This window comes from Zalophus californianus, chromosome 7, assembly GCF_009762305.2.
Source record: "Zalophus californianus isolate mZalCal1 chromosome 7, mZalCal1.pri.v2, whole genome shotgun sequence".
NCBI lineage: Eukaryota > Metazoa > Chordata > Mammalia > Carnivora > Otariidae > Zalophus > Zalophus californianus.
The window spans coordinates 44,283,174-44,307,285 of NC_045601.1; the positions used below are offsets into that span (position 1 = coordinate 44,283,174).

The 24,112-nt window shown below is 41.2% G+C and overlaps 1 protein-coding gene and 1 long non-coding RNA gene across 2 annotated transcripts in view; one reads left to right on the forward strand and one right to left on the reverse strand.

Moving 5' to 3' along the window:
* The first annotated feature begins 579 nt into the window (after positions 1-579).
* On the forward strand, positions 580-11,953 carry LOC113926281. Its single transcript, XR_003521266.1, has 4 exons — positions 580-661; positions 10,688-10,805; positions 11,346-11,397; positions 11,838-11,953. It is a non-coding gene; the product is annotated as an uncharacterized LOC113926281 (long non-coding RNA).
* An 8,999-nt stretch (positions 11,954-20,952) lies between these two features.
* SLC35F1 (solute carrier family 35 member F1) overlaps positions 20,953-24,112 on the reverse strand; it is a 388,048-nt gene continuing 384,888 nt past the window's right edge. Inside the window, 1 exon segment of the mRNA XM_035728712.1 lies at positions 20,953-24,110. Coding sequence (XP_035584605.1) covers positions 24,061-24,110 — 50 coding nt within the window. The 3' untranslated portion in view covers positions 20,953-24,060.

Sequence of the window (24,112 nt, forward strand, 5' to 3'; positions counted from 1 at the left end):
CTGAACTTGGCCCCAGCAGGAAACATTATCTTTATTATAACAGACAAATATGATTTAGTAATCTGTCTCTATCTTCCCAGAGAGACATGTCTCCCAACCACATTACCTCCTCATTGGATCATTGAGAGGGCTAAATCAGGTACCACCTATAATGGCTTAGTATGAAATAAACCTGGTATGAAATAAACCCTCATTAATGAGCTGTTGTAATCGTGCCTCCCTGTTTTACCTACTTCTCTTTGTGAAGCATTCCGGGTGCTTTCATTTGCTCCAACATGCTATGCTTATTTTGCCTGTGGGCCTTTAACCTGATCACTGTGTCTGGAATATTTGACCCCACTCCTCACCCCATCCCTGATTCTCCCCTACTTTTCGTCCCAACCTATGAGCTTAGATGCTCCTGCTCTGTGCTCACACAGTTCACTCATTGTACAAGAATTCTCTCTTGTAGAACACTTAGCAACCCTAAGCATTGATGTTGTAATTAATTTCTTAAACCACTTGGAATGTAAGCTATGGTACGTTAGAGAAAACATGAAGCAACAAAAAGTGGCTCTGGCTAGCTTAAGGAACACGGAGAATTTATTGGCAGGTTTTTGGATTATCTTATGGAATCAAAGTTGGATCTGAACAATCAAGAGCACGGAAAGGGGAGGAACAGGTAAGAGCTAGCGACCTCTGGGGCAGCTGCCTACAGATCGATTAATGGACTCAGATCTATGATCCCAGATTTTATGAGTATCTTTTCCAAATCTCAAAGACCAGAAAGAGAATCGGAATTCAGCTTGGATTAGGTGGTCACCCTGAATAAATCAGTTATGGTCCGTGGATGGAGTTACAGAATACAAGCCATACTTTTGGGGGACCATTCCCAATGTAGAAATAACAGACTGAGCCAGTCCCCTCCAAGGACTGTCTGTCACTGAGAATATGCCCAACATGTACTTTATTCCTGACTCCAGTCTTGCCTCCTCCAGTTCCCCCCACCCCCAATTGCTGTAGGACTACTGTAGTTTTATTATCTCTTCCACACTCTGTTGTGTAACATTGGGCCTGGACCCTGCAAAGCACATTTCTGCTCAGCTAGCTGGATCTCTGTCAGGCTCTGACAAGGGGGGCACCAGGAGAAGCATGCAGGGTTGGAGGCAGGACAAGGGATTTGCTCCTTCCTGGCAGCTTCCTGTTTTTGTTAGTCTGACTACCCCCCTCGCTTCTTCACCCAGCAGTGCCAGTTCACTTTCGCATCAGCACTGGAAACTCCCCTCTGAGTAGACACCAGAACCAACTGAGCAGCACTCTTGCCTCCAGGAGAGTTTCAGCTCTCAAGAGAGTTTCCGAGTTTCAACCCCATGGGGCCCCCTTCTCTAGATTCCTTCTAAGGCTTTTCGTCTCAGCAACCCCAACCTCTCTCTGTATGCCTGACCCCAAGGGTAGCGACTGCTTTCCTCAGTTTCTGCCCCTGTGATAGTGTGTTATTCCCTTCCTGACTTTTCATTGCTCTGGTCAATAATTCTTTATAGTATATTGTCTTTATTGTGTAACTGGTGTGGTTTCTGTTTCCTGACTGTGCCCTGACTGATGCAAGGGGTCATTTTCCTAAAATAGAAATCAGATCATGTTACTCCTTTGCTTAAAATGCTTCAGTGGTTGCACCAATGTTCATAGCAACACTATTCACAATAGCCAAAAGGTGGAAACAAATGTCCATCAACTGATGAACTGGATAAACAAAATGTGGTATATCCATCCATAATGGGTTATTATTCAGCCTTAAAAAGGAATGAAATTCTCATACATGCTGCCATATAGATGAACTTGGAAAACATTATGCTACATGAAATAAGCCAGACACAAAAGGACAAATATTGTATGTATCTACTTATATGAGGTACCCACAATAGGCGAACTCATAGAGACAAAGTAGAACAGGGGTTACTAAGGGTTATGGGGCTGGGGGAAATAGGGAGTTGTTGTTTAGAGGGTACAGAGTTTCTGTTTAGGATGATGAAAAAAAATCCTAGAGATTGGTAGTCGTGATGGTTGTGCAACATTGTGAATGTGCTTAATGCCACCGAATTCATTGAATTGTGTACTTAAAAATGGTTAAAAGAGTAAATGTTATGTACATTTTATTACAATGAAAAAAATCACCCAAATTGCTTCAGTAGCTCCCATTGACTAAATACTGGTTCAGTGAGGAAAAAGATGTGTTGAACTTTTCCTGAGCAATCTCCGGGTGTGCTGCTGCCCTGGCTTGTGCATTTGACACTCATAATGGATGGGATACCTATTTTCATCCTGGAGGCACTGCACCATATTTGGATGATATCTCCTGCCACCACATGGGGCATTGTCAGCAGGCCTGGTTTTCTCTTTCCATTTGAGCGGTGTTTTTAGGATCTCCCAAGATGACCTTGTTCAATGACTTCCCGCCAGACAGGATATTTAATGCAATTGTTTCTCTCTACATTGGCCCCAAACTGGACTTTAGCATGAACATTCTTACCAACTCACTTTTTAACTCAAGATGGCCATCCATTTGGTGTTTCTCATTTTGTCACATTGTTGAAATCTAGGTTCCTATGGTCAAAAATCTGCTTACCACAATCTGAAGAAGTAGGAAGCATGAGAACAGTGTAAGTGAAATATCTCTAGCCTTGTGCTTTGCTTGCCTTTTGAAAGTTAACTTTAACATGGAGGATTTGACACCACGGTGTGTCCTAACACCCTCAATTGACAGAAGATAATAGGGTGATAATAGATAGATTCAGGCCAAGAAGATTTTTCTTCTATTATCAATTGAATTTCAGTGGAGGAAGTTTCAGTGGCAATTATATTTCTCCCTCGCTTTCTCTATCAAGGAATGAGTATAATTTAGATAGTTTGCCTAAGAATAAAATAATACCAACAAATATGAAACCAACCTGATATGCTCAATTCCTTGGTGAGGCATATCAAGATATGCTAGCAAACTGTCAGAAGCTGTAAATCTAGCTAATCTCCCTCGTAGCTCTTTCTAATCTTTCCCTTCAGCTCACAGAAAACCCATGTCCCCTGCTAATTCTATGTTAGGTTAATTGGATTGGCTGTGTAATATCCAATTGAGATTACCTCCGTAGAATTTATTTATAAATTTTATTCCCTAAGTAGTGACAGAGTGAGATAGTACTTTTTTTTTTTTTTTTTTACTACTGTAGTTAACATCCCCTTATGGAAGAAAATGTCTTTAAGGCTTTTGGATTTATTAAGGAAAGAAAAATATAGTCACAAAACAGAAAAAGAAGAGGTGGGGTGACATCCTTCACGTCTAAAGTGAGGGCTAGATTTGGGATGATCTGTGAAGAAACTACTTCCTGAATCTTTTTATCAAGACTCCTAGTGCCTCAAGACATACTGAGTGGCGTGAATGGTGCAAAGGAAGGAAGAGTTGCATTTTCAGCACCATACTCATACCCATTTCCAGGCTCCCCTCACACTGTATTAGATGACCTGCAGTGGACAATTAGAGGGACTCATGCAATGAGTCTGGGGAGGAGTTCGTGCATTATTGTCCAGCCCTAGGACACAATGGCAGGGACTCTATGACAGGTCTGGTGTGGGAGGGGAACAACACGATTCCCTGCGGCAGCCCTGTTGCAAAGCCTGGTGGAGATGAGCCCAGATACTGGAGCCAGACTCTAGCTCCAGTAGGCAGTAACGTCTTGAGCAAGTTACATAGTCATCCTGTGTCTCTGTTTTCCTATCTATCCATCTATCTACATGCCTCATTCTTTGAGAATTAAATGAGATAATACACAATTAGACTAGTGCCTACCCTATATGAAGCATTTAATAATTGTTAACTATTTTTATTGACACTCTTCTGTCAAACTCAGAGTCTCAGGGGACTGGTGTTGGAGATGGCCACAAATAGTCTCATGAGAAAGGAAAAGAGAGTGAATGCGGGGGCCTTGGAGAGAAGGAGGAAAGCACCACTGTCCCACTTTGGGATGGATTGGTACTGGTCTTTTAACCTACACAGAGCATGCTCATTTGCCAACTAATTTCTATCTCTAAACTCTCAAGGCAATGAAATCCAATGTTTAAAATGTGGTTAGAGTTGGTGTGGTTGGGCAAAGAAAGGCATCATTTTCACCCTACCTGTGTAGGTGTGGTAGTGGCAATAGGGTAGGGGCTAATGGAACAGACTTTGGAGCCAAAGTGTCTGAGCTTTGTAACCAGCCCCACCAATTACTGGCCAAGTTCATTGGCAAGTTATATAACATCTCTATGCAATGGTTTCCTCTTCTGAGAAGTGGGGATAATAATAGTATCTGCCTTGTAGTATTGTTATGAGGATTAAATGAGTAAATAATTGAAAGCAATGCAAATTTCCTTTGGAACATAGTAAGTGCTATGTAAACCTCTATAGCCTAAAGATTTTATAGTAGTTGTCATTTCCATGTGAGTTTAACTCTATTATCTACCTGTAGCTTCAGATCTTTGGAGGAATTTAAGGTGGAAGCATTCACCAATGCAACAGTATTTCTGAATTACCTTGAGTTTGAATTTCCGATTCTAGAAATTTGTACACAGTGAGTGTACGAGATTCATTGGTGAATGTTTAATGTGTTTCCCAAAGAGGGAAATAGGAAGAAAGAAGAGGCAACCCTGCCCAGTGAAAATGAACCAGATGGTTATAAAAAACATAAAGCACTTTTAGGAGGCAGAAAAGGAGAAAATTTAGAAGAGACTCAATAAAGGAAGATGGGTACCATAGCTGGGCAAGGGATATTTGGTGAAATGACTTAAACCAGTTTTGGATGCTGCGAGACAGAGTTGCTAAAGAGATGGTAACATACACAGCAAGGCACACACTTACCCCCTTTCCCACTCCTCCCTCCCATGACGCCTTTATATTTTTAGCCTGTGGGGTTGGAATGATAAATGCCCAAGTGGAAATAATGTTGGAAGGAGATTTTTTTTGGCAAAATGGCAGTAAGGGCTGCCAAGGGTTTTCTAAGATGTAAACAAATCATCCACCTTCATCAGGGAAAGATTAACACATATTATTCCCGAGTCAGTGTGGGATTTTCACCTTCTGCAGTGTGCAATTTGAATTCTCCCCCATCATCAAGAGTTTTTACAACCCAATGTGTATTAAGCACTCCGTTACTCGGAGAAATCCTTGGTGTTCCAGCTGCTAGAATCAAATAATCAGGCACACATCAGGAAATAAAAATCTTCTTCTACTCGATATAAACAAGTTATGAGGGTAGAGTAGAAGTGGTGCTGACTTAGAGTTTGGATTTTCTCTTGGTTATGCTACCAACTGCTCTTCTGTGTATCTACTCTTGCAGTTATAAGAGAAGAGCATGGGATTAAATGATATTCAAGATTCCTCCAGCTCTGAATCCTATGATCTCATGTTCTGTGTCATTCTAGGCTACTCCAGGCAGAAAGTAGCTCTGTCTTTATATTCATGATAAAAACCTTCCAGAGTTTCAGAACACCCTCTCCCATCTTTTGGAATGTCCTTTTCTCCCAGGGTCACACTGTGAATGCTTTTATATGCCTTCTAGAAACTTATGGCTTGGAGTGTCTGGCTGGCTCAGTGGGGGGAGTGTGTGACTCTGGATCTTGGGGTTGTGAATTCGAGCCCCAAGTTGAGTGGAGAGACTGCTTTAAAAAATAAAAAAATAAAAAATCTTTACAAGCTCATGGCTTTCCACTAGAGTATATGGCTTCTCCCTCTCACCAGACCTTGTAGGCTTGCGGTCTTCTAGAATGTACCCTCTTTGAAATACTGTCTCCATTTCTCTTCTTAACTTTAGCTTCAACCCAAAATTCACCTGTTTTGCAGCTCCCTTCCCCAGAGCCACATTCTTAGTAAGATAGCTTTAAAAATCATGCATTCAAAAATGTTTCTCTTTTTGGATGAGATATCTGCCTTTTAATATGGGCTCAACCCAAAGGAATGGTAGGAAGTTCAGTTAGCACAAATGATGGGGAGATACTTACCAGAACCTTCAGGAATCCCAAATCACACTCATAAGCAACTGCCTACATGTAAAGTCTACTTATATCTTCAGGAAACTCAATTCAAGAAACGTATCAAACACCAGATGTGTGTTTTTTATTATTGTAGGCCCTGGTGGAGTGAAAGGTGCAACACAAAGATAAATAAGATCGTTCTTTCTTTTAAGAAGCTTAAGATTTAGTAGAACTACAGAGTATTTTTTTTTATCTTAACAGATAACTTTCAAAATGTTTTATTGTGATAAAACATACATAACATTTATCATTTTAACCATTTTCAAGTGCACAATTTAGTAGCATTAAGTATGGCCACATTGTTGTGATAATATTTTTATTTACAATAACTTACTTACTTACCGAGAGCTGTAAGTTTGAGTGTATATATGTATATAAGTAAGTTATAGTTTGCACCTTGGAGAATTTAACCTTTTAAGTGTGACTTAGCTGAACGTACAATTTTTTGGTCAAGAATTTTAAGGCAGTCTGCTTGCCTGCCTGCCTGCTTTTCTTCCCTTTCTTCTCTCTTTCCCCTCCTTCCATTTCTATTCTGTTCCTAAAGTGATCTGAAGTGAATTACAAAAATACGTACGATCCAGCAGGCTGAAATAAGTGAAAATTTGTCAGGGTACATGAGGGTAGGAAAGTGAGGTGGAGCCATGTGTGAGGTTAGTACAAAAGACACATGCCTTGGAGTCCTAGAAACATGTTAGCGACAGGCTTCAAATTTTATTCCCACCTTCCCAGAGCCAGTTTAGCAGAGAAATTTGATCTATTACAAGATTTACAGTGTCCTGCCTGTGACATAAAACAAGAAAACAGGTGCTCAAGAGCACACAGCTTTTCTTGATACTGAGATCAGAGAGAAAGTTCTCCTGTGGGCTGTAACTGAGAGGATATGTGTGGTGTAATGAACAGCCATCTGTAGAGCCTATATAATAATGAATCAGTATGAACTGTCTCTTATTGATAACCTCCAGTATACACTAATGACGTTGCCTGAAAGATCAATTCAGTAAAAATAGTGTGCTTCCAGTACTCAGGTCCCTACTGGCCAGGCCGAATCCAGGGATGGATTTTAGAGGGCCTAGGGTGAAGTAAGGTGAACTAAGATGTAGACATGCACAGTTGTTGAGGTGGCCTCAGCCAGCTGGAGCATCTGGGCACATCCCCAGATCGAATGCCTGGAACCCAACAACTGCATCTATTTACTTTAATGTGCCTGACAAATGTTAACGCTGTCTCCGTGTGTCTGTGACTTTAGAAGAGTAGGGAGGTGTTGTTTAGGACTACTCTACTTTGTGACGGTGCAGCCCCATTACCCACATCTAAGAGACTGCTCAGCATTTTTTACGTAAGTGGGAAGGCTTAGTGGTGTGATGTGCTCTTTCTAAAGTGATATTAAGCATAAGCTAAAAGGAGAACAAGATCATAGTGTTTATCTAATCTATTTCTTCCAATCTGAGTCTCAGTATAAGTGCTCTTTAAGTTCTAGATAGACAGAAATGACCACAGCCTCTATAGAAACCATGGAGATTAGCCCATTTGTTACGGTTTTTGGCCGTTGAGGTTTCTGGGATAGGGCAATCCCTCACTGTATGAGTCTTGGTGGCTGAGAAAGAACCATTGGAGAAGCCATGAGTTTGGAGAGTGCCATTCTTTCCTTGCACATGACTTGGCTAAATATACATGCAAACTTTATTTTTTTATTTATTTCTTATAGTTTAATGTATTTAAATAGCAAACTTACAGGAATAACACAGAAGATAGACAACATTGAAAACATGTGTTTGCCTGTCAGACAAGTCAGTTAGAAAAGTATAGTGAATGGATGGAATCTACCGCATGATAAAATGCTGCCAACACCATTTAGTTGTTGTCAATAAGAAATGTACTTGTTTTTAAAAAAATCCAAATTCTGGCATCGTCCAAAAAAATGTAACAGGTCTATTCACAATTGTTATAAAGTCAAACTGCTGAAACATGTTCACTGAAGTATTCTGACTTACATGAATGCTTTCTGTCCCTGCATTTATATTAAAAATTCACATACACATGACAATGGAAAAACTGCCAATACCTGATTTCTGTTCCCTATTTTTCCACTTGCAATCATATATTTAGGTACTTTTTGACCCCATGGGGAAAAAATACTGGTCAGAAACACCAATAACAGGAAGAAGACAAAAAAAATTTTTTTAAAGAACGCCATGTTTTCCATCATAGCAGATTCTTAAGCATGTTCCCCACCAATGCAGCGTGCTAGCTGGATGTATCTTGGCATATTTGTTACACGTTTGGCATGGATAGCACACAGGTTGGTGTCTTCGAAGAGGCCCACCAGATAGGCCTTGCTCGCGGCCTGCAAATCAAACTTTAAATCTAAGTACGTGGTAGGTAGAGGAAGGGACCGTAAGGTTTGTTTCTCAGTAGTTGTGCTGGTTTAGCATCATCATCTGTACCTGATGACAGTGACCAGTGGCAGCTGAGTCAAGGGACCAAAGAAGTGTTCAGCAATGACAGCAGGACCGGCTAACTGTGCCTTTATCTTGGGTTTTGCCTATTTTACAAGCCTAATTCTCCAGCCTTCTATTTGGGCTTCTGAGTTACCTAATATTTTTTTCCAATAATTCCTTTTTTGCTTCAGGTAGCCAGATTGTAATAAAGAAGCTGGAGGAGACAGGCCACAATTGATTCTTCTTCACAGAACTGAAAACTAAGGAAAAGGTTACTTTAGCCTGGATCAGTTTCTCCAGAAAGTGATACAGAGGTCAGCCATGATCCAGGAGTTTGTACCAAATTACTCTTGCCTGCCATGCCTACTCATCCCACATAGGCCAGAGAAATCTCATCCTGTAAGAGGGCAAGGAACATTTGAGATCAAACATTTAGTTAGCCAGTAGGTCTTTAATTTATGGACATTTAGAAAATTGGATAGCTTCTCTCTGTATGTAATTTGAGAGGTCCACATCTGTAGAGCTGATGGGGTGGTGGAACAATGATCAAAATCAGAGTCCACGTTGACAGTGGTCCTTGAACACCTTTGTGGGGCAGAAACTCATCCTCCAGAAGAGTACAATCAGCTTGAGTTTACTAATCAAGTAGAGAATCTTGGACTGGAGAACAAGCATCCTAAGAATCTGATGGCATTCAAGACATGCTATTCACAAAATATGGCACCTTGGCATAATGGATATTTCCAGCTGAAGGAATTTGAGAAATGGCTTGTGCAGGAAGGGCTCTCTGACCTGAAGCCAGCCATAAAACCCTCAAGTGAGAAGTACCCACCGCTCATCATCAAACTTAGCATTAAAAATACTCAGGTTGAGCTGTTTTTTGGGGGGTCTTTATTTCCTTATGAAGGCTTCTGTGTCGTGTAAAATTGATATTAAATAAATCTGTGTGCTTTTTCTCTTGTTACTCTGTCTTTGGCGACAGGGGTCCCAGTCAAGAACATAGATGGGTAAAGAAAAAAGATACTTTCCCTCCCCTACAAACCATGGCATCCAGCTAGTTGGCCTTAATCTGTGAAGCTGAACAAGCAATCCTACCAAGTATAAACTTAGGCCTGAACTTCTAGGAACTTTGGTGCCATCTTTATAAAGATGGCTGTGGTCGTAACTCCAGCCAGACTCCACTTTCACATGGCCCTCTCCTTTGTCTTCTGTCTCCTGTGAGGACATTTGTCATTGGATGTAGGGCTTACCTGGGGAGCCCAGGATGATTGCATCTCAAGATCCTTCATTTAATTATATCTGCAAAGACAATTTTTTTCCAAATAAGTTCACATTCACAGGTCGTGGGTGAATGTGTCTTTGGGAGAGGCTCCAGTTCTACCCACCATTGGTCCCTCAAGCGCAGGCCTCCATCTGAGCACAGGATGCTGTCTGTTGGCATCATGCTGACCTGAGAACTGCCTGGAGCTGGTGTTGGCTCGGGTTCAATGGTGGCTGCCGGAGGCTGCTCTTCTCCCTCTTTCCACGGTCCCCACTGCCAGGAAGGGCCAGGCTGAGGCAGAGCCCAGGGAGCGGGCAGCTCATCCCGCCTTTATCCCTGGTGCAGGCTTTTTATTCCCAACTCCCTACGTGGCAAAATAGAAGGGGAAGCTCCTATGTCCTTATTTTCTAAAGGCTCCCATTCCTGTTTTATTTACAGCCTTAAAAATAAACTTCTATTAGCTTTTTATTTCTGTGGTTGTTTATGTTAGAGGTTCTCCATATTTATGCACAGGAAGAAATTCTTTCAGTCTCTCAAGCACTTTAGAATTTAATGCCAACCTGCCACTATTATTTTGTTTTCCATCATTTATGAGCCCAATCCCTTTTTGACTTTTAAGCATGGTCTTAGCTGGCGTTGTTTCTCCTCCAACCCCAGGTCATATTTTTTTTTTTTTTTTTTAAAGATTTTATTTATTTATTTGAGAGAGAGAGAATGAGAGATAGAGAGCATGAGAGGGAAGAGGGTCAGAGGGAGAAGCAGACTCCCCGCCGAGCGGGGAGCCCGATGCGGGACTCGATCCCGGAACTCCAGGATCATGACCTGAGCCGAAGGCGGTCGCTTAACCAACTGAGCCACCCAGGCGCCCCGATATTTTTTTTTCTTTATCTTGGAAGTAACTCTTAAAGAATGAGATTGACTGTAATGTGCACTGACATTCACTTTTTTTTCCTAGAGGAAATTGCAATATCTGATGTCTTAATATGCAATATGAAGTGTTCCTTCAAGTATTTTCTCAAGAAGCAGAAGAGGATGAGGAAATTACAGACAGCTCTTGACTGCAGACCACCCGTGTGAGTTTCCGGATCTCTAGAAGCTGTCAGGGGTGGGCTGAAAAAGGGAAAGGAATCAAAACTCCTATCAGCCAACTTTGCTGCTTGCTAGGCTCTCTGGAAAAATATCTTGTGAGGGAAAGCCTGGAGTTATTGACTTACGTGAAATGCTTAGTGTGGTCTGTGAATTTTCACTCTTTCTGAACGATTCACATCCCCTGTATCTCAGATGACAGGAAGTGAAGCATCACTTTGATATTCTAATTTTGAAAATTCCTGAAGGATCCCAAAGTCAGAACATGGGGACATTACGACGGACGTTTGAAATTATGAACGGTTTGCCCATTATTTATCTCCATGCATTCCTGGTTTCCATGACATTCGTTACTTTTCTTTTTATTCTGGGAGATGATTATTTCCTGGTATGATGCCAGAGTCTCTGGGGGTAAAACTGGTGAATCACACCATAATGAAAATGCTTTTCAAAATTTCTATTTTTGAATTTTTATTAAATATTTTGCAGAATCTTGTTTTCCATGTAAAGGTATGTTTGTTTCCTAGTGAAAGTCAAGCTGACAACCCCTCCACAGCTTTTCATCAGTACTGCCAGAAGGTAATCAAATTTGGTTCATAAAACTAAGAAATCTTGTTTCTTTGAGCTTTTTTCCCAAACTTTGTCACTTAGGGAAAAGATTCAGTTCCAGCAAACTTTCTATGGCAGGACCATAATAATTAGTCTTTAGCATGAAACTATTTGTGTTTCAGCCATTACTGTTTCCAAAAAATATACTGTGCTGAATATCAAGAGCATCTGGAAAGAGCTATTAAATAAGAAAATTTCGTATGATGTTCAGGAAAACCCCTTATTATTTCAATTAAATATTGCATTTTTTATTTGAAAATAAATTGCAAGTTTGACACTGACAGGGTTCAGAACATGTTACCCCAAAACATGGCACCTTGATATATTGAACATTTTAAGCTGAGAAAGTTTGAGAAAATGCCAGAAGCTGTAAGGCCTCTCTGACCTTCACCTGTCCTTCTCCCCTGAAGCAGTTTGCAAGACCCTCCTGGGAGAAGTGCCTTCCCTGTACGTGGAGGAAAAGAGCAGCCTTTTCTCTCAGATGGAGAGAGAAGAATCCAAATCAACAGGCCTACTGAATTTCTCCAGCTTATTACATTTAGCTTATACCCCATTTGTCCTATCATATTTCTCCATGACTGTCTACTCTCCATCCAACCTGGCATAAAAAACACTGAGGTTTAACCATTTTTTTGATTCTTCATTTCTTTATGAGGGCTCCTGTGTCACAGAAAACTTATATTAAATAAATTTGCATACTCTTCTCCTGTTAACCTGTCTTTGTCAGTTTAATTTTCAGACTCAGCCAGGGTCCCTAAGAGAGTCAAGAAAAACTTTTTCTTCCCCTACAGTATCAAGGGTTAGCTCATGTTTTATTAAACCAAAGCTTAGAGTCCATTGCCATGAGGCCCCAAATAAATAATTTTCTGATTTTCTTTTATTTTGGTGTCTAATTTTCTAGCTGACTAATGTAATTAAGGGACAGTATTCATCATCATTGTTGTCTTCATATTTTTTACACAGGAATTTTTATCCCTTCTCTAAAGATTGTTCTTTTTTTGCCCAGATTTGGATAAATGGCCATGAGTCTTCAGGTCCAAAGTCACTCATACACACCCCACCCACCGCTGTTGTATATTTGTGAAGGGACTGAATATTTTTTAAAATGCTATTTCTGGTTTTTAAAAAAATGCCTCTTGGTGATTATATGCCATGTTTTGTTTTTCAAAGATGTCAGGTAGTACTAAGAGTATAATCCCTATTCAAATTCCACCTCAAAGAGTCAGAGCCCTCTCAGCAAATCTCTCTTTCTCCTTAATCTGGACGGAGCCGGTTTCTGTTGCTTCAAACACAAATAACTACATAATATTCTTTCCAGTCTTACAGAGTGTCTACTCTAGTGGGGAATATGGTGATGAAACAAATACATTAAGGGGTTATTTTAAATAGGAAGTGCCAAGAAGAAACTAAAGCAGGGTGAGCCTGGGATGAGGCTAACCAGAGCAGGCCCTTTGGGGAGCAGTATCTGAGCTGAAACCAAATGAGATACACCAGAGCTGTGCTGACTGAGGAAGCGTGCACCCTGGGTTGACTGAGGAAGTGCGCATCCTGAGCAATAGAAATGGGAAAGCGCTAGGTGGCAGTTTCCATAGCTCAGGGTAGAGAGGAAGGTGGGCGGGACCGGGGTGGCCAAAGCACTGGGCTGGTAGTCACACTTAGGACACAAGAATGACAAGACTGGTTGGGGGATTCGATGTGGATGCTGATGGAGAGGACAAAATCGAGCATGAATCTGGGGTGTCTGGCTCAAGTCATCAGGTAAATGCTGCTGCTCTTAAGCGAGGTGGGGAGGTCTGGAGGAGAAGCAGATTTGGGGGGAATCGTGAGCCCTGCCTTGGACGAGTTAGGGTTTGCGAGGCCCAGTGGATGTCCAAGTGGAGAGGCACTGGCTGAGGCAGGTTGAGGTCTGGGCTGGAGATCCAAGTGTGCCATCGGCATGAAGCAGTGTCTAAAGCAGTGATATTGAGTGTAGCTTAAAGACACGCAAAGGGAGAGCAGAGCCATGGGGAACCCCAAGGTTTACAGTTGTGGAAAAGAAGGAGGTTCCAGTAAATGACACCAGGAATGAGTGGCCTGCGAGGTTCAGGAATGCCAGGTGAATGTGGTTCCATGAACTTGAGGGGAAAGAAGTGTTTCAAGAGGGACGATGTGGCAGGCTGTGCCAAATGCTACTGCAAAGGTAAACAGTGTGCAGATAAAGCAATAGTCGTAGGATGTGGCCTGGGGAAGATATCTGTGTGGGGGAGGGTGCGTGGGGGGAGACTTCCTTGGGAAATGGAGCCTGCTGCAGAAGTCTGGGACGTTGCCCTGACTGCATCTTTCCACTTCCAGGGCAAGTCAGTATTTCTTCTGTTGGCAGGTGGAATTGTTTCTTTCCTTCTGACCCTCTGTTGCTGTGGGTACTACACAAAGGAAAATCTGCTTGTCATTTCCCATAAAAAAGATGAACTATGAGGGTGGTTGGCATCGGTTTCTTATGTGAACTAATTTAATCATTACAGTATAACTGTTTCTCTCTTTGGATACAGAGTCACGTCATCTCTCTCCTGCATGCTTCTTATCACTCCATTTTGTGGACAGCTCCTCAAAGGTTTCGTTGACTAAATAAATCCTTTTCTGCGGTATCATGAGACATCTTGTACAATAGTGTATTCTGATGTCTTTGAAGTCAGATATACACCTGGGTTTGAATCTTGCCCTCATAATCACTTGCTTATTGTACAAACTTGGCCATATTATATAATCCATCTCTGCCTCCATTCATTCAGCCAAATAACTAAGATACACTTTACACTCCACCCCACAGGACTGTTTTGAGTATCAAATGAGACAATTGCTACAATGTTCAGTGCCTTGCACACAGTAAAATAAATGATAGTGGTTGGAACCATAACTACATAGAAACCTGTAATAAACTCAGAGAAAATGCTTTGACTCCCCTAAAAATTTGAATGAATATGATTCAAGATTGGCAATGAGCAAAGACTATCTAAAGCAAGAGTTTTGGGGTCTGACACTCATCGCTGCGCTTCATCCTCCCCTTGAAGATTTTACACTAATTGCTGCAGATCCTCATCATTCCCTGAGTGAGGGGAGTGTCTCCATCCATTGTCAATCGTCAGTATCAGAGCACCAGAGCTTGATTTTATAAAGGGAGAAACTGGAGATGCAGATGGAAAAGTTAGGTTTGGCATGTTTCAAGGCTTCATTTGTCCAACGGAAAAGGGCATTCAGTGGTATCAAATTCTAAGCACAGTCCTGACTGTGTTCAGGAAGGAGAAATGTAACCTGACTGTTCTGTTCTCAGGCGTTCATCTCATTCTGAACCACATGTGCCATGGGATGCTAGGCAAAAATCAATGTCTTTGGTCTTGCTAATAGTTGGCCTCGGGCGTCCCAGAAAAATCTTGAAGACCTGAGTTCACAACTTTGCTGGAGATTGACAGGTGGGACAAGATGTTCAAGTGATGAACATGAAGAGAAACAAATCCCTTTAAGGTAAAAATAGACATAGCTAGTATATCAAGTTGCAAAGGAGTAGAGGTGGAAGCATTTTTGAATTTCCTCTCCCGGAGAAAATTGTCATCTAGTGTACTTAACCCAGATAGAACTTAATTTGGAAGCAAGTAACTGAAAGATGGCCTCAAATTCTCACGTGAAGGTAGGTTTTAGAATCTCCTACCATAAGGCCAAATAGAAGCATTATCAGGAATATCCATGGCTCATACAAGGTGCCCTGGATAATTTCACTTGACCTGGATTCTCTTCTCACATCTTGACTTTGGCTCTGTGTGGCCACATAGCTTTCCCAACACCTGTTTTACCACATTGGCTGAACATGTGAGCTGAACTGAGTCAGGGCTCTTGTCTACACCTGTCCAGTTGCTGTAAGTGGGGCCAGTCAAGGGCAGAACCTGGTTGGTGCAAAACATCTGACTTTAACCAAAACTTCTCTTTGGTTTGATTTGGGGGGGGCTTAACTTTAATGCCTTATTTTTCAGATTGTCATCTCTAAAATTAATACTTTTACATATTAGTCTGTTCTAAGGATAAAGCATATAGAAAAAAGGAAAGCTTTTTGTTCATTATAATCAGGGTAGCAGTGAGTGATTTGCTATATATTATTATCCCCACATTATTCTACCTGGGTCATAACTTCTTCTTTGGATAAATGGAAGAATGGTGTAAAAATTTTTTTGCAACTTTGGAAATAAAAATGCAAGAGAAAGAAAAGTTAAATTAACTAATAACCCCATTAAAGAAAATCAGCTTATACCTCAGGTTGGATGGTATGAATCAGCTTCACCAGCAGTAAGACATTGCACAGTGTTCGCTAACGTGGGAATCTTGAAGTATTGTGTTGACAGGTAAAGATGTTAGAAAATATAATGATTTTTAATTTTTTTAAAATCATGATTTGATTTTAAAGTAACTGTTATTTAGGATCCAGAGTGTTTTAACAAATATGCAGTGTAATATTAAAAAATCTAATTCTATTCTTTTTTTAGAACAAATGTGCTTACAGCCTAGAGACAACATCTGAGATGTGACCATTCACGCTCCTCTTCTTGAATGGTTTTAAAAACAAAAGATCAAACATAGTTAAGTTATAAAGAAAAAAAAATTTCTTTTTCCTGAAATGCTCCAAGAAGCAGTCATCAAGAATGAACTAGGGTAGAAACACCAAGCCGAGAAGATGGCAGCAAATGTGGAAGGCTGCCATGAAGCTGGGCCAGTCATTTCAGGAAAAGCAGACAGAAATAATATGATCCAAAAAGCAGATGTTAGCACCTTCTCAGTAGAAATAGATGGGACTTACGCTGTACCCTGTAGAAGATATTCTACTTTATCGTGATAATGTCATTAACAGCATTGCATTATTACATAAAAGTCTGTTTCTTTACAATGTCAAGAATCTAGGGGTGCCTGGCTGGCTCAGTAGAGCATGTGACTCTTGGTCTCAGGGTTGTGAGTTCCAGCCCCACGCTGGGCATAGAGATTATTTAAAAAAAATTTTTTTAAATCAAGAAAAGAGGACTGCATTACAAACAGAAGCAATATATTCAACCAACCATGAGAGAATAGTAGAAGGGCATTTTCACCAAAACCCCCCGGTTATCCAGGAGTAGGAGCTGGTGGCCGCATAGAAACCACAGGGCTCTAAGAGACTGTGGTCCCAGCATGAAAGCAACATGCACTCCTCAGGGAAGGCAGGGGCAACTTTTGGTTTCAAATTTCAAAGTTCTATTATCATGATCTCTTGTTTGATGACTTTTATTTCCCCACATCCTTACCTCACCAAGGGCCACTCAACTGAGCTGTTTGTTTTGCTCCAGTTAGTCAGGAGGAATGTAGAAGCTCCTTCACTTTAGAATCAAGTCTGGTCTTCAGCCAAGGGCAGGTGACTTGTTTCTCAAGGGCAGTAGTCTTCCTAGTGACACTAATCTGCCATAGGTCATCGGGAGAATATAGGAGTGACAGCTAGTGAGTGTCTGGAGGTGAGCTGTCTCCCCATAGCAGCAGTGAGCTCCCAACCCAAGAACCCAGCACATACAGATGGACCACTGCGGCTTTCAGGAGCTTGTCTGGTTTTGGAAGTCTCATGGGCAATGCCCATCCCAAAGACCCCCCCTTACACTTGAGTTTTGAGTAAGAGTAGCAGACGAACAATTCCCCATCTGCACATTTGCCTTAACAGATTCACCACGGAAGGGCAAAGGCGATTTACCTCGGGCACATGCCCTTTTCCTTTTCTCTTTGGGATCGTACTTACAGAGTTGGGTAGAAATAAAGATCCTCTTAAGGACCAGATTGCCTGAGCCTTGAATGGGAAGGATCTGCATTAGCTCTGTGACTCTGGTTTCCAGTGATCGCAAAGCAGCCTCTTCAACTGGGGACTCATACTCTATGGTGCAACCCGCAGAATTTCGCCAGTGGCGAACCAGGCTATATAGCCTCTTCAGGCTAAAACACCTTTCCTTCAACTAAACCATCCCCACGCTTACATGTCAGAAAATGACTTGAGATTTTGAACAAAGTGACTTTCAATATTCCTTCCAGGTTTCCAATTCTGCGTCTAAGCTTTTGACTAAAATGAAAATGAACTCCATTGTTGTTTGGAAGTCGCGATTATGAGTTGAAAACTAAATGCCAAGTCAAGTCTCAGCCTTCAGCTGTGACACCAGACTCCCCCACGTTAAGTTGTCCTCTGTCCCTGACAATTTTCCTTTTTAATTAAAACGCAGCCTGATAGGCAGAATCTTGAGGCGCATAAAGCAGTTATGTGATTCACTCAACCATTTGTATGCATGTGTGACCTATTTAGCTTTTAAAATCCCATTTAATGCCAAAAACTACATTAAAGAATTCAAACAAAAGCTCACAGGAGTCCCATAATGAGACTGTTTTGATTATTCCAGTGATTAGCCCATTTCCTTTCTCTTGGTAATTTCATTTAGAAAAGTAGTCGTTTTAAGAACAAGTAGATTTTCTTTATTGCTTTTCTAGTTTGCTGTGAAACTGGCAAGTGGCCAACCAGCTGTGAAACTGCAATTATTACTATTACTTAAAATTTATCAAACCTCTTCAGGTGCTCCAGAAATAATTCTCCTTGTCTACAAAGACAAGGCCAAGAAAGGCATGAACAAGACCCAACCTTGCCACAACACGACAGAAATAACTTTTGGGACGCTGTTGGAGAAACATGTTGGTGCAAGAATTGCTGAAGGGTTCTGATCCTTGCCGCCAAGCAAGCGTTCTTCAGGACCTAGGAATCTACCACTTCTCCCCATGAGGAGTATGCAATCCATTCAGGGTGCATGTATTTGTCACTGAGCACTTTTGAATGTATGGTGTGTCAGCTTCTAATGTAATTTGCTTCTGAATAATTCTAGCAGTACCACTTCCTTTAGTCTCACGAGCTGCCCTCCGGGAGTAAGAATCCAGGAACAGCCTCGCCATCCTGGGCGGGTGGTCGGCTTCACCCTGATGTTCTACCTCAGCGACATCTAGTGGCAAGAAGACATGGCTATCCACTGTGCCGCCGGCTTCCCACCGTGAGGGACGGCTGGTCTTATCTCTTAAAAGCCAGAGTGAACACACACGTTCAGGTCCGCCTGTAAAGACTGGGTCCACGCCTATTGTCCAGGCATAATTATTAATAGTGTCTGCTTTCACTCTTGAAAGTGTTAACAAACTGGATAATGAATTACACAGGCTCCTTAATGCCTTATGGTAGCTCTCCCCATCTATTAGGTGACTTAACACATCACTTTGAGGTAATAAGTTCAGGAAGATTATTCCCCATTGTGTAAAGTGATATTTATCTTTACTATCCTGAAATTATCCTTCAAGCATTATGGGATTGTTTCCAGCTCTAATGCTGAGACCGGTGAACAAGCTCATTGATAGATCTTAGTCTTACCCGCACCAGGCCTTTGTCTCTCCAGATGGAAGCCCCCTAATTTTCGTCTTTTCCCAGAGACCTGTTCCCTCTGATCATTAGTTTTCCTTGTTAATCAGGCTGCAATAGTGTTTGGACGTGACTTGTCTGGCTGTCTGAGAAGTGACACAATGGCTAGTCCTTTCAGGCACTGATGTAAGGCCATCTGGTAGGTGCGGGATTTCCCAGCTGTATTATAATTTTTTTGAATTAAACATTTTTGACCACATAGAGAATAAGGGGCAGAGACACTGCCTAGGTGGCCCATAGCGATCCCTTTGTTTATGCTTGCAGAAAGAAAAAAGACAGAAAAAGAAAAAAAAAAGGAAGCAAAAAAAAAAAAGATCAGTGTACATAATTAAGAAGCAGTGTTATAAATTCAAAAACACTATTTGCAAGTAAAAAAAGAACTTCACTTTGTTGCTTTTTTATCCCAGGGCCAACCTGAAGGGGTCAACATTTTAAGGGTTTATAAAAAACTTCCCAGAAGTGTACATTTAAGTGGACCAGTGATTCATTCCTTCCCAAGAACAGGAATTTTATAAAAAAAAGTACTCAAGTAGAAGAAAAAAAGGGAACATTTTGTAATAGAAATCTTACTCTTGTATTTTCTATTTTGAGTTTAGAAGTTAGACTGCATTAAAAAAAAAAAAAGATGTACAAATGCCTTCTCTGTGCGAGATGTTTTGCTAGGCCTGAAATGATCTGGTTTCAGATCCTGTTATTTCAATGTTATAATTTGTTTCCCATGGAACATTGAGACAATGTAACAAATTACAGCTCTCTTGCTGAATTTTACTTGTTTCTCTTTTTTCTTCATGATAATGGTCACAAAAATCATTCAAGTGCCGCCTTACCTTTGCAAGAACTTCCAAGCATTTAGGAAACCGAGTTTTTTCCCTTAAGAAAATTAGAATTCACTGGGGAGACCGAGTAAACATGTCCTATGCATTTATTGTGTATACCCTTTGGACTCCAATTATTTAGAATTGCTCGACACTTGGACATAGCCTGGGTTGAAGTTCAAATATATTTCATCTTTGATGGAAGAACCTCCTCAATAAAGTGAACAACACATTAGAGAAATCTTCGTATTTTTTCAAGGAAAAAACTTTTTTTAAAGCTGAGTCACATTTTTAAGCAAATTCTTAGTGTTAAGTACCTAGGGTTGTACTTATAAAGGTAGATCATGAGGATCTCAACTTACGAATACTCTATAAAAGATCAGTGTGCTGCTATTCCTATTCTCTTGAAAAAAAAATGGGTGTTTTTCCTTTAAAAATATTTTAAATATATAACTCAGGTACACAGTCCTTTTTTTTATTTTAAAAGATTTTATTTCATTTATTTGAGAGAGAGCACGCATGAGCAGGGGAGGGGCAGAGGGAGAAGCAGACTCCCCACTGATCAGGGAGCCCAATGTGGGTCCCAGGACCCCAAAATCATGACCTGAGCCGAAAGCAGACGGTCAACTGACTGTGCCACCCAGGTGTCCCTCAGGTACACAGTCTTTGCAGCTCGTTTAATTTTTGAGGTCTGATTGTGAACACACACGACAGGAACATGTGAATTTATATACATCATCTCGAAGTACTGAAGGGATTGCTGGTGCCTGCAGTCAGTGGGGCAAGGACAATGACAAGATACTGTGTCAGTCCAGAGCAGAAACACAAAACAGTCCTGCTTAATAAATGCTGTGTTCTGGAAGAGCGCTCGTCATTTAAATCTGGCATTATGCCAAGGGCAACACACAGAACTTTCTCCTTTGTAAGACATCGTTTCTTGGGGGGAAATTTATATTGTTCTACATGTGTTTTAAAGGTGGGCTTGGAGACCGGAGCCCCAGAGCCTTCTCAAGGCTTGGTTAAGTAATTAATTTTGCAAATTGCAAACGCGTTCCTTTTGGCTTTTCAAAGCTACAGCTCTGAGACCAACTGTGCCCTTCCTAATTTGGAAATACTTTCTTTCTGGTTTTTATTTTGACATGGACCCTGCTATCTACTTTCATGGCTATTTCCAGCATCCCATGGGAGCTCCTTTCATGGCCGTCATAGTGCAAACACTCAAGAAAACCAAGAACTCAGTGCTTTCATAAAGCATTTATTTTTATTTGAAAACATTATACAGGCATTACATTGCCACAGCCAGTCCATAGGGGAGCATGCAAATATCAAAAATGGAGTTTGTTCAACTTATCGGTGTAAATCTCCTTTTTGGTTTATATTTTCCACTTACGGTGTCTGGATTAGTGTGCTTTGTTATGTGGCTTGACAATAGAATCCTACCCATGGGGTAAAATCTGTCCTGGTAGCTAGCTGGGGACTACTAAGTGGTTATAACTCAAAAACAAACCCAAAACAAACAATACTACACACTTGTCAAAAGGTTAATAGCACAAGTTAGCAATATCTAAACTAAACATTGAAACATTTTCATGGGACACAGTGGTGCAGATTTTTCCACTGCTTGGTCTACCTGCTTGTGTATTTCAGAGTCTGGAGCGGTGGGAAGGTGTGAAGTTGTGACCAAGGCAAGCGCTGTCCCCAGGGCAGGTTTTCATGGAGGAAACTGAGAACCAGCACTGATCACTAGCGGGGAGGCGTGGGGGTGGGGGAGGCGCTGTGGTTTGCTTACCCAATCCAATTCTATACAAGTTGCTAAAGTCTCACTTGTGCAGGGTGGGGGTGGGGGGGGCGAAAAGCTGAACTTTTTGCTGGTGTCTATTGAGGCTGTGAGATTTCAGAAATGAAAACGGCTAGAGTTAACGTCCTACTCGCGCTTCCCACCCCGCTCCCGAAGAACCAGTGTTTTTACACAAAGAGTTCGTTCTTTGCTATTTTCTTTTTTGTCCGAAGGGTCAATCTGGAACTCCTGATCTCAGACGGTGCAATATGTTATCAGCCTTTCTAACTGGAGACGAACCAACACAGTGAAGGACCCCAGTGACATGAAAGTCGTTGTGCACGAGAACACTGGATGGTAAAGGGTTTACAGTGAGTTCACCTTAACATTCACACTTGGTTTCCATACAAGGGAGTCAATTAAAATATCCTAGAAAATAATCCAGATGGAGACTTTTAGCCAACCGTTGACTGCAAACCTTTTTGAAATTTAAATTTTAAAAAACTTCCCAGTCCACTGAGTTGACTTGGAATAGCTTCATCCACTTATTTCTCATAAGACTTTACTAAGTGTCTACAAATTAGTGTCATAAAAATGAATAAAAAAGACTAAAACATTTGGCTTTAAAATAAATACTAAAAATGCAATAAATCAAGCAAATTATGCCAACCGAAGGAATGTAAACACAAAAATAAAACCACAGTCTTTAAAGGTCTTCAGATCTGAATGGACAAAATATTCAGAGAAAGGTATTTAATTGGTTTAAAAGGTAGCAGAGAGCAGACACTGGCAAGTTGTTTTGACATTGATTTCTTTTTTCTCCAAAAATAAAACATATTTCTGAGGGGGCTGAACAGAGATGACCATACACTCTGCATATCCGAGGAGGTAATTCTTCTTCGCCATTTCCGGGGGCAGGACTGCCCCCCCGGGGGTAGAAGGCAGACAGAAGGGCCACCTGCTGCTGACCAGCCAGCACGGGACGCGTTCGCCTACCCAGGAATTAGGCCTTGTGCAGGCTCTACGGGAGTCCTGACGGGGCTGCAATCTGTCCTACTTTACACGGACCCCTCCGGTGATTTGTTTTGTTTGCTTAAGATGTATTGATCTGAATTGCCCACAGTTTCATAAGCATTTATTTTTCCTTAACAAACCCTGTACTCCATCACGGATCTTTTTGCATGGTATTGAAGCCGGTCAAACTTAAAGACTATTTCACATACTGACACATAAAATCTATTCCAAATCGTAGAGGTCTGTGGTGCTTCTTGGTTTTGTGTGTTTGTGTGTGTTTGAAAAAAAGAGTTACTTTAAGGGCAACAAAATTAGACTAGTGACATATCCCTCAAAGCCTTATCAGGACCCCACAATGTTCTCTGTATCCCTAAGAATAGGGTGTTGATATATTCTGCTGTTGAAGGGATGCCAAAGATGACCAAGATGCCACACTTTTTCATTCATGACATCTTTATCACTACCACGTGGTCAGATCAATCAAGCCATTGTCAGAGACTGCTCCACATCAGCACGTTGACTTTGTTGGGGGCCACCCCACCAATGACACTCCACAGTGAGGGTGATTTCCATGCTGGTGTATCTTAACAAGGGTGGGACACAATTGAAGAGGGCAGAGGGCCATGGCTTTTTCCAATGACTTGAATAATTTTCATAGTATCACTAAAGAAATCTAGGAATTAAATGTAAAATCAAATACATTTTTGGAAGAGAGGCTATAAGGAGGGGCAGAAAGATTTAATATATTTAATATATATATATATTACCCAAAACACACATGATATTATTATTCCTGGGGTTTCCTATAAGCCACGGAAATAAAAGCTTCCTTATCCTGTTATTACAGGGACTTCATTAGCAGAATCACGTGGTACAACAGAAAGGCAATGGCCCGGAGTAATCAGAGATCAAAATATAAAAAAGCTCAAGTGTTTGTTTATATCTATTCCTAGAATAGAGAATTATATGGTCAGTTGCCCCTCCCCACAAGGGTGACAGCACAAAATACTTGTTGAGCAGGCAGTCCAACAGGTGACAGAGGAAACCATCAGCCACCAGCCCCTCGGCTAAGAAACTTCTCAGGGTGGAGCTCCTGTGGTATGCAGCACTCATGTAAACTGTGCAAAAAAATAAAGTATGATTCTTAAAAAGTGACTTGCCCATTGAAAAGTGGGGATTTATGTTAACTACATGTGGGTCTGGCGATAGTTCTCATCAGGAGTACAAAACATCCTCCTGAAAGTTAGTGTAATAACAGTAACAATAATAATACAAATAATAATAATACTTGCTTTTAATTCAAAAGTTTTTCACAGTAATTAATGCAGGAGGGTTGTGATCAGGAAACATACTAGCTAGGCGTCTCTCTAAGTCCAGATGGCTCGAGGCCGTGACTCCAGGATGTTTAGCTTATGCCTCTTACAGGCTTTCAGATTTGCTACCTTGCAGTCCACCTGCGTAAACCGCACCTAATAAATACCTTTCTCTATGTACAATACAGAGATGAAGGGCGAACAACGTGGCCACGGAGGTGACTTCAGTGGGCGGGGAGGGCCTCATCCTAGGCCAGCGCGGACGTGGGGCTCCTCTTCGGTCTCCTGCCCAGGC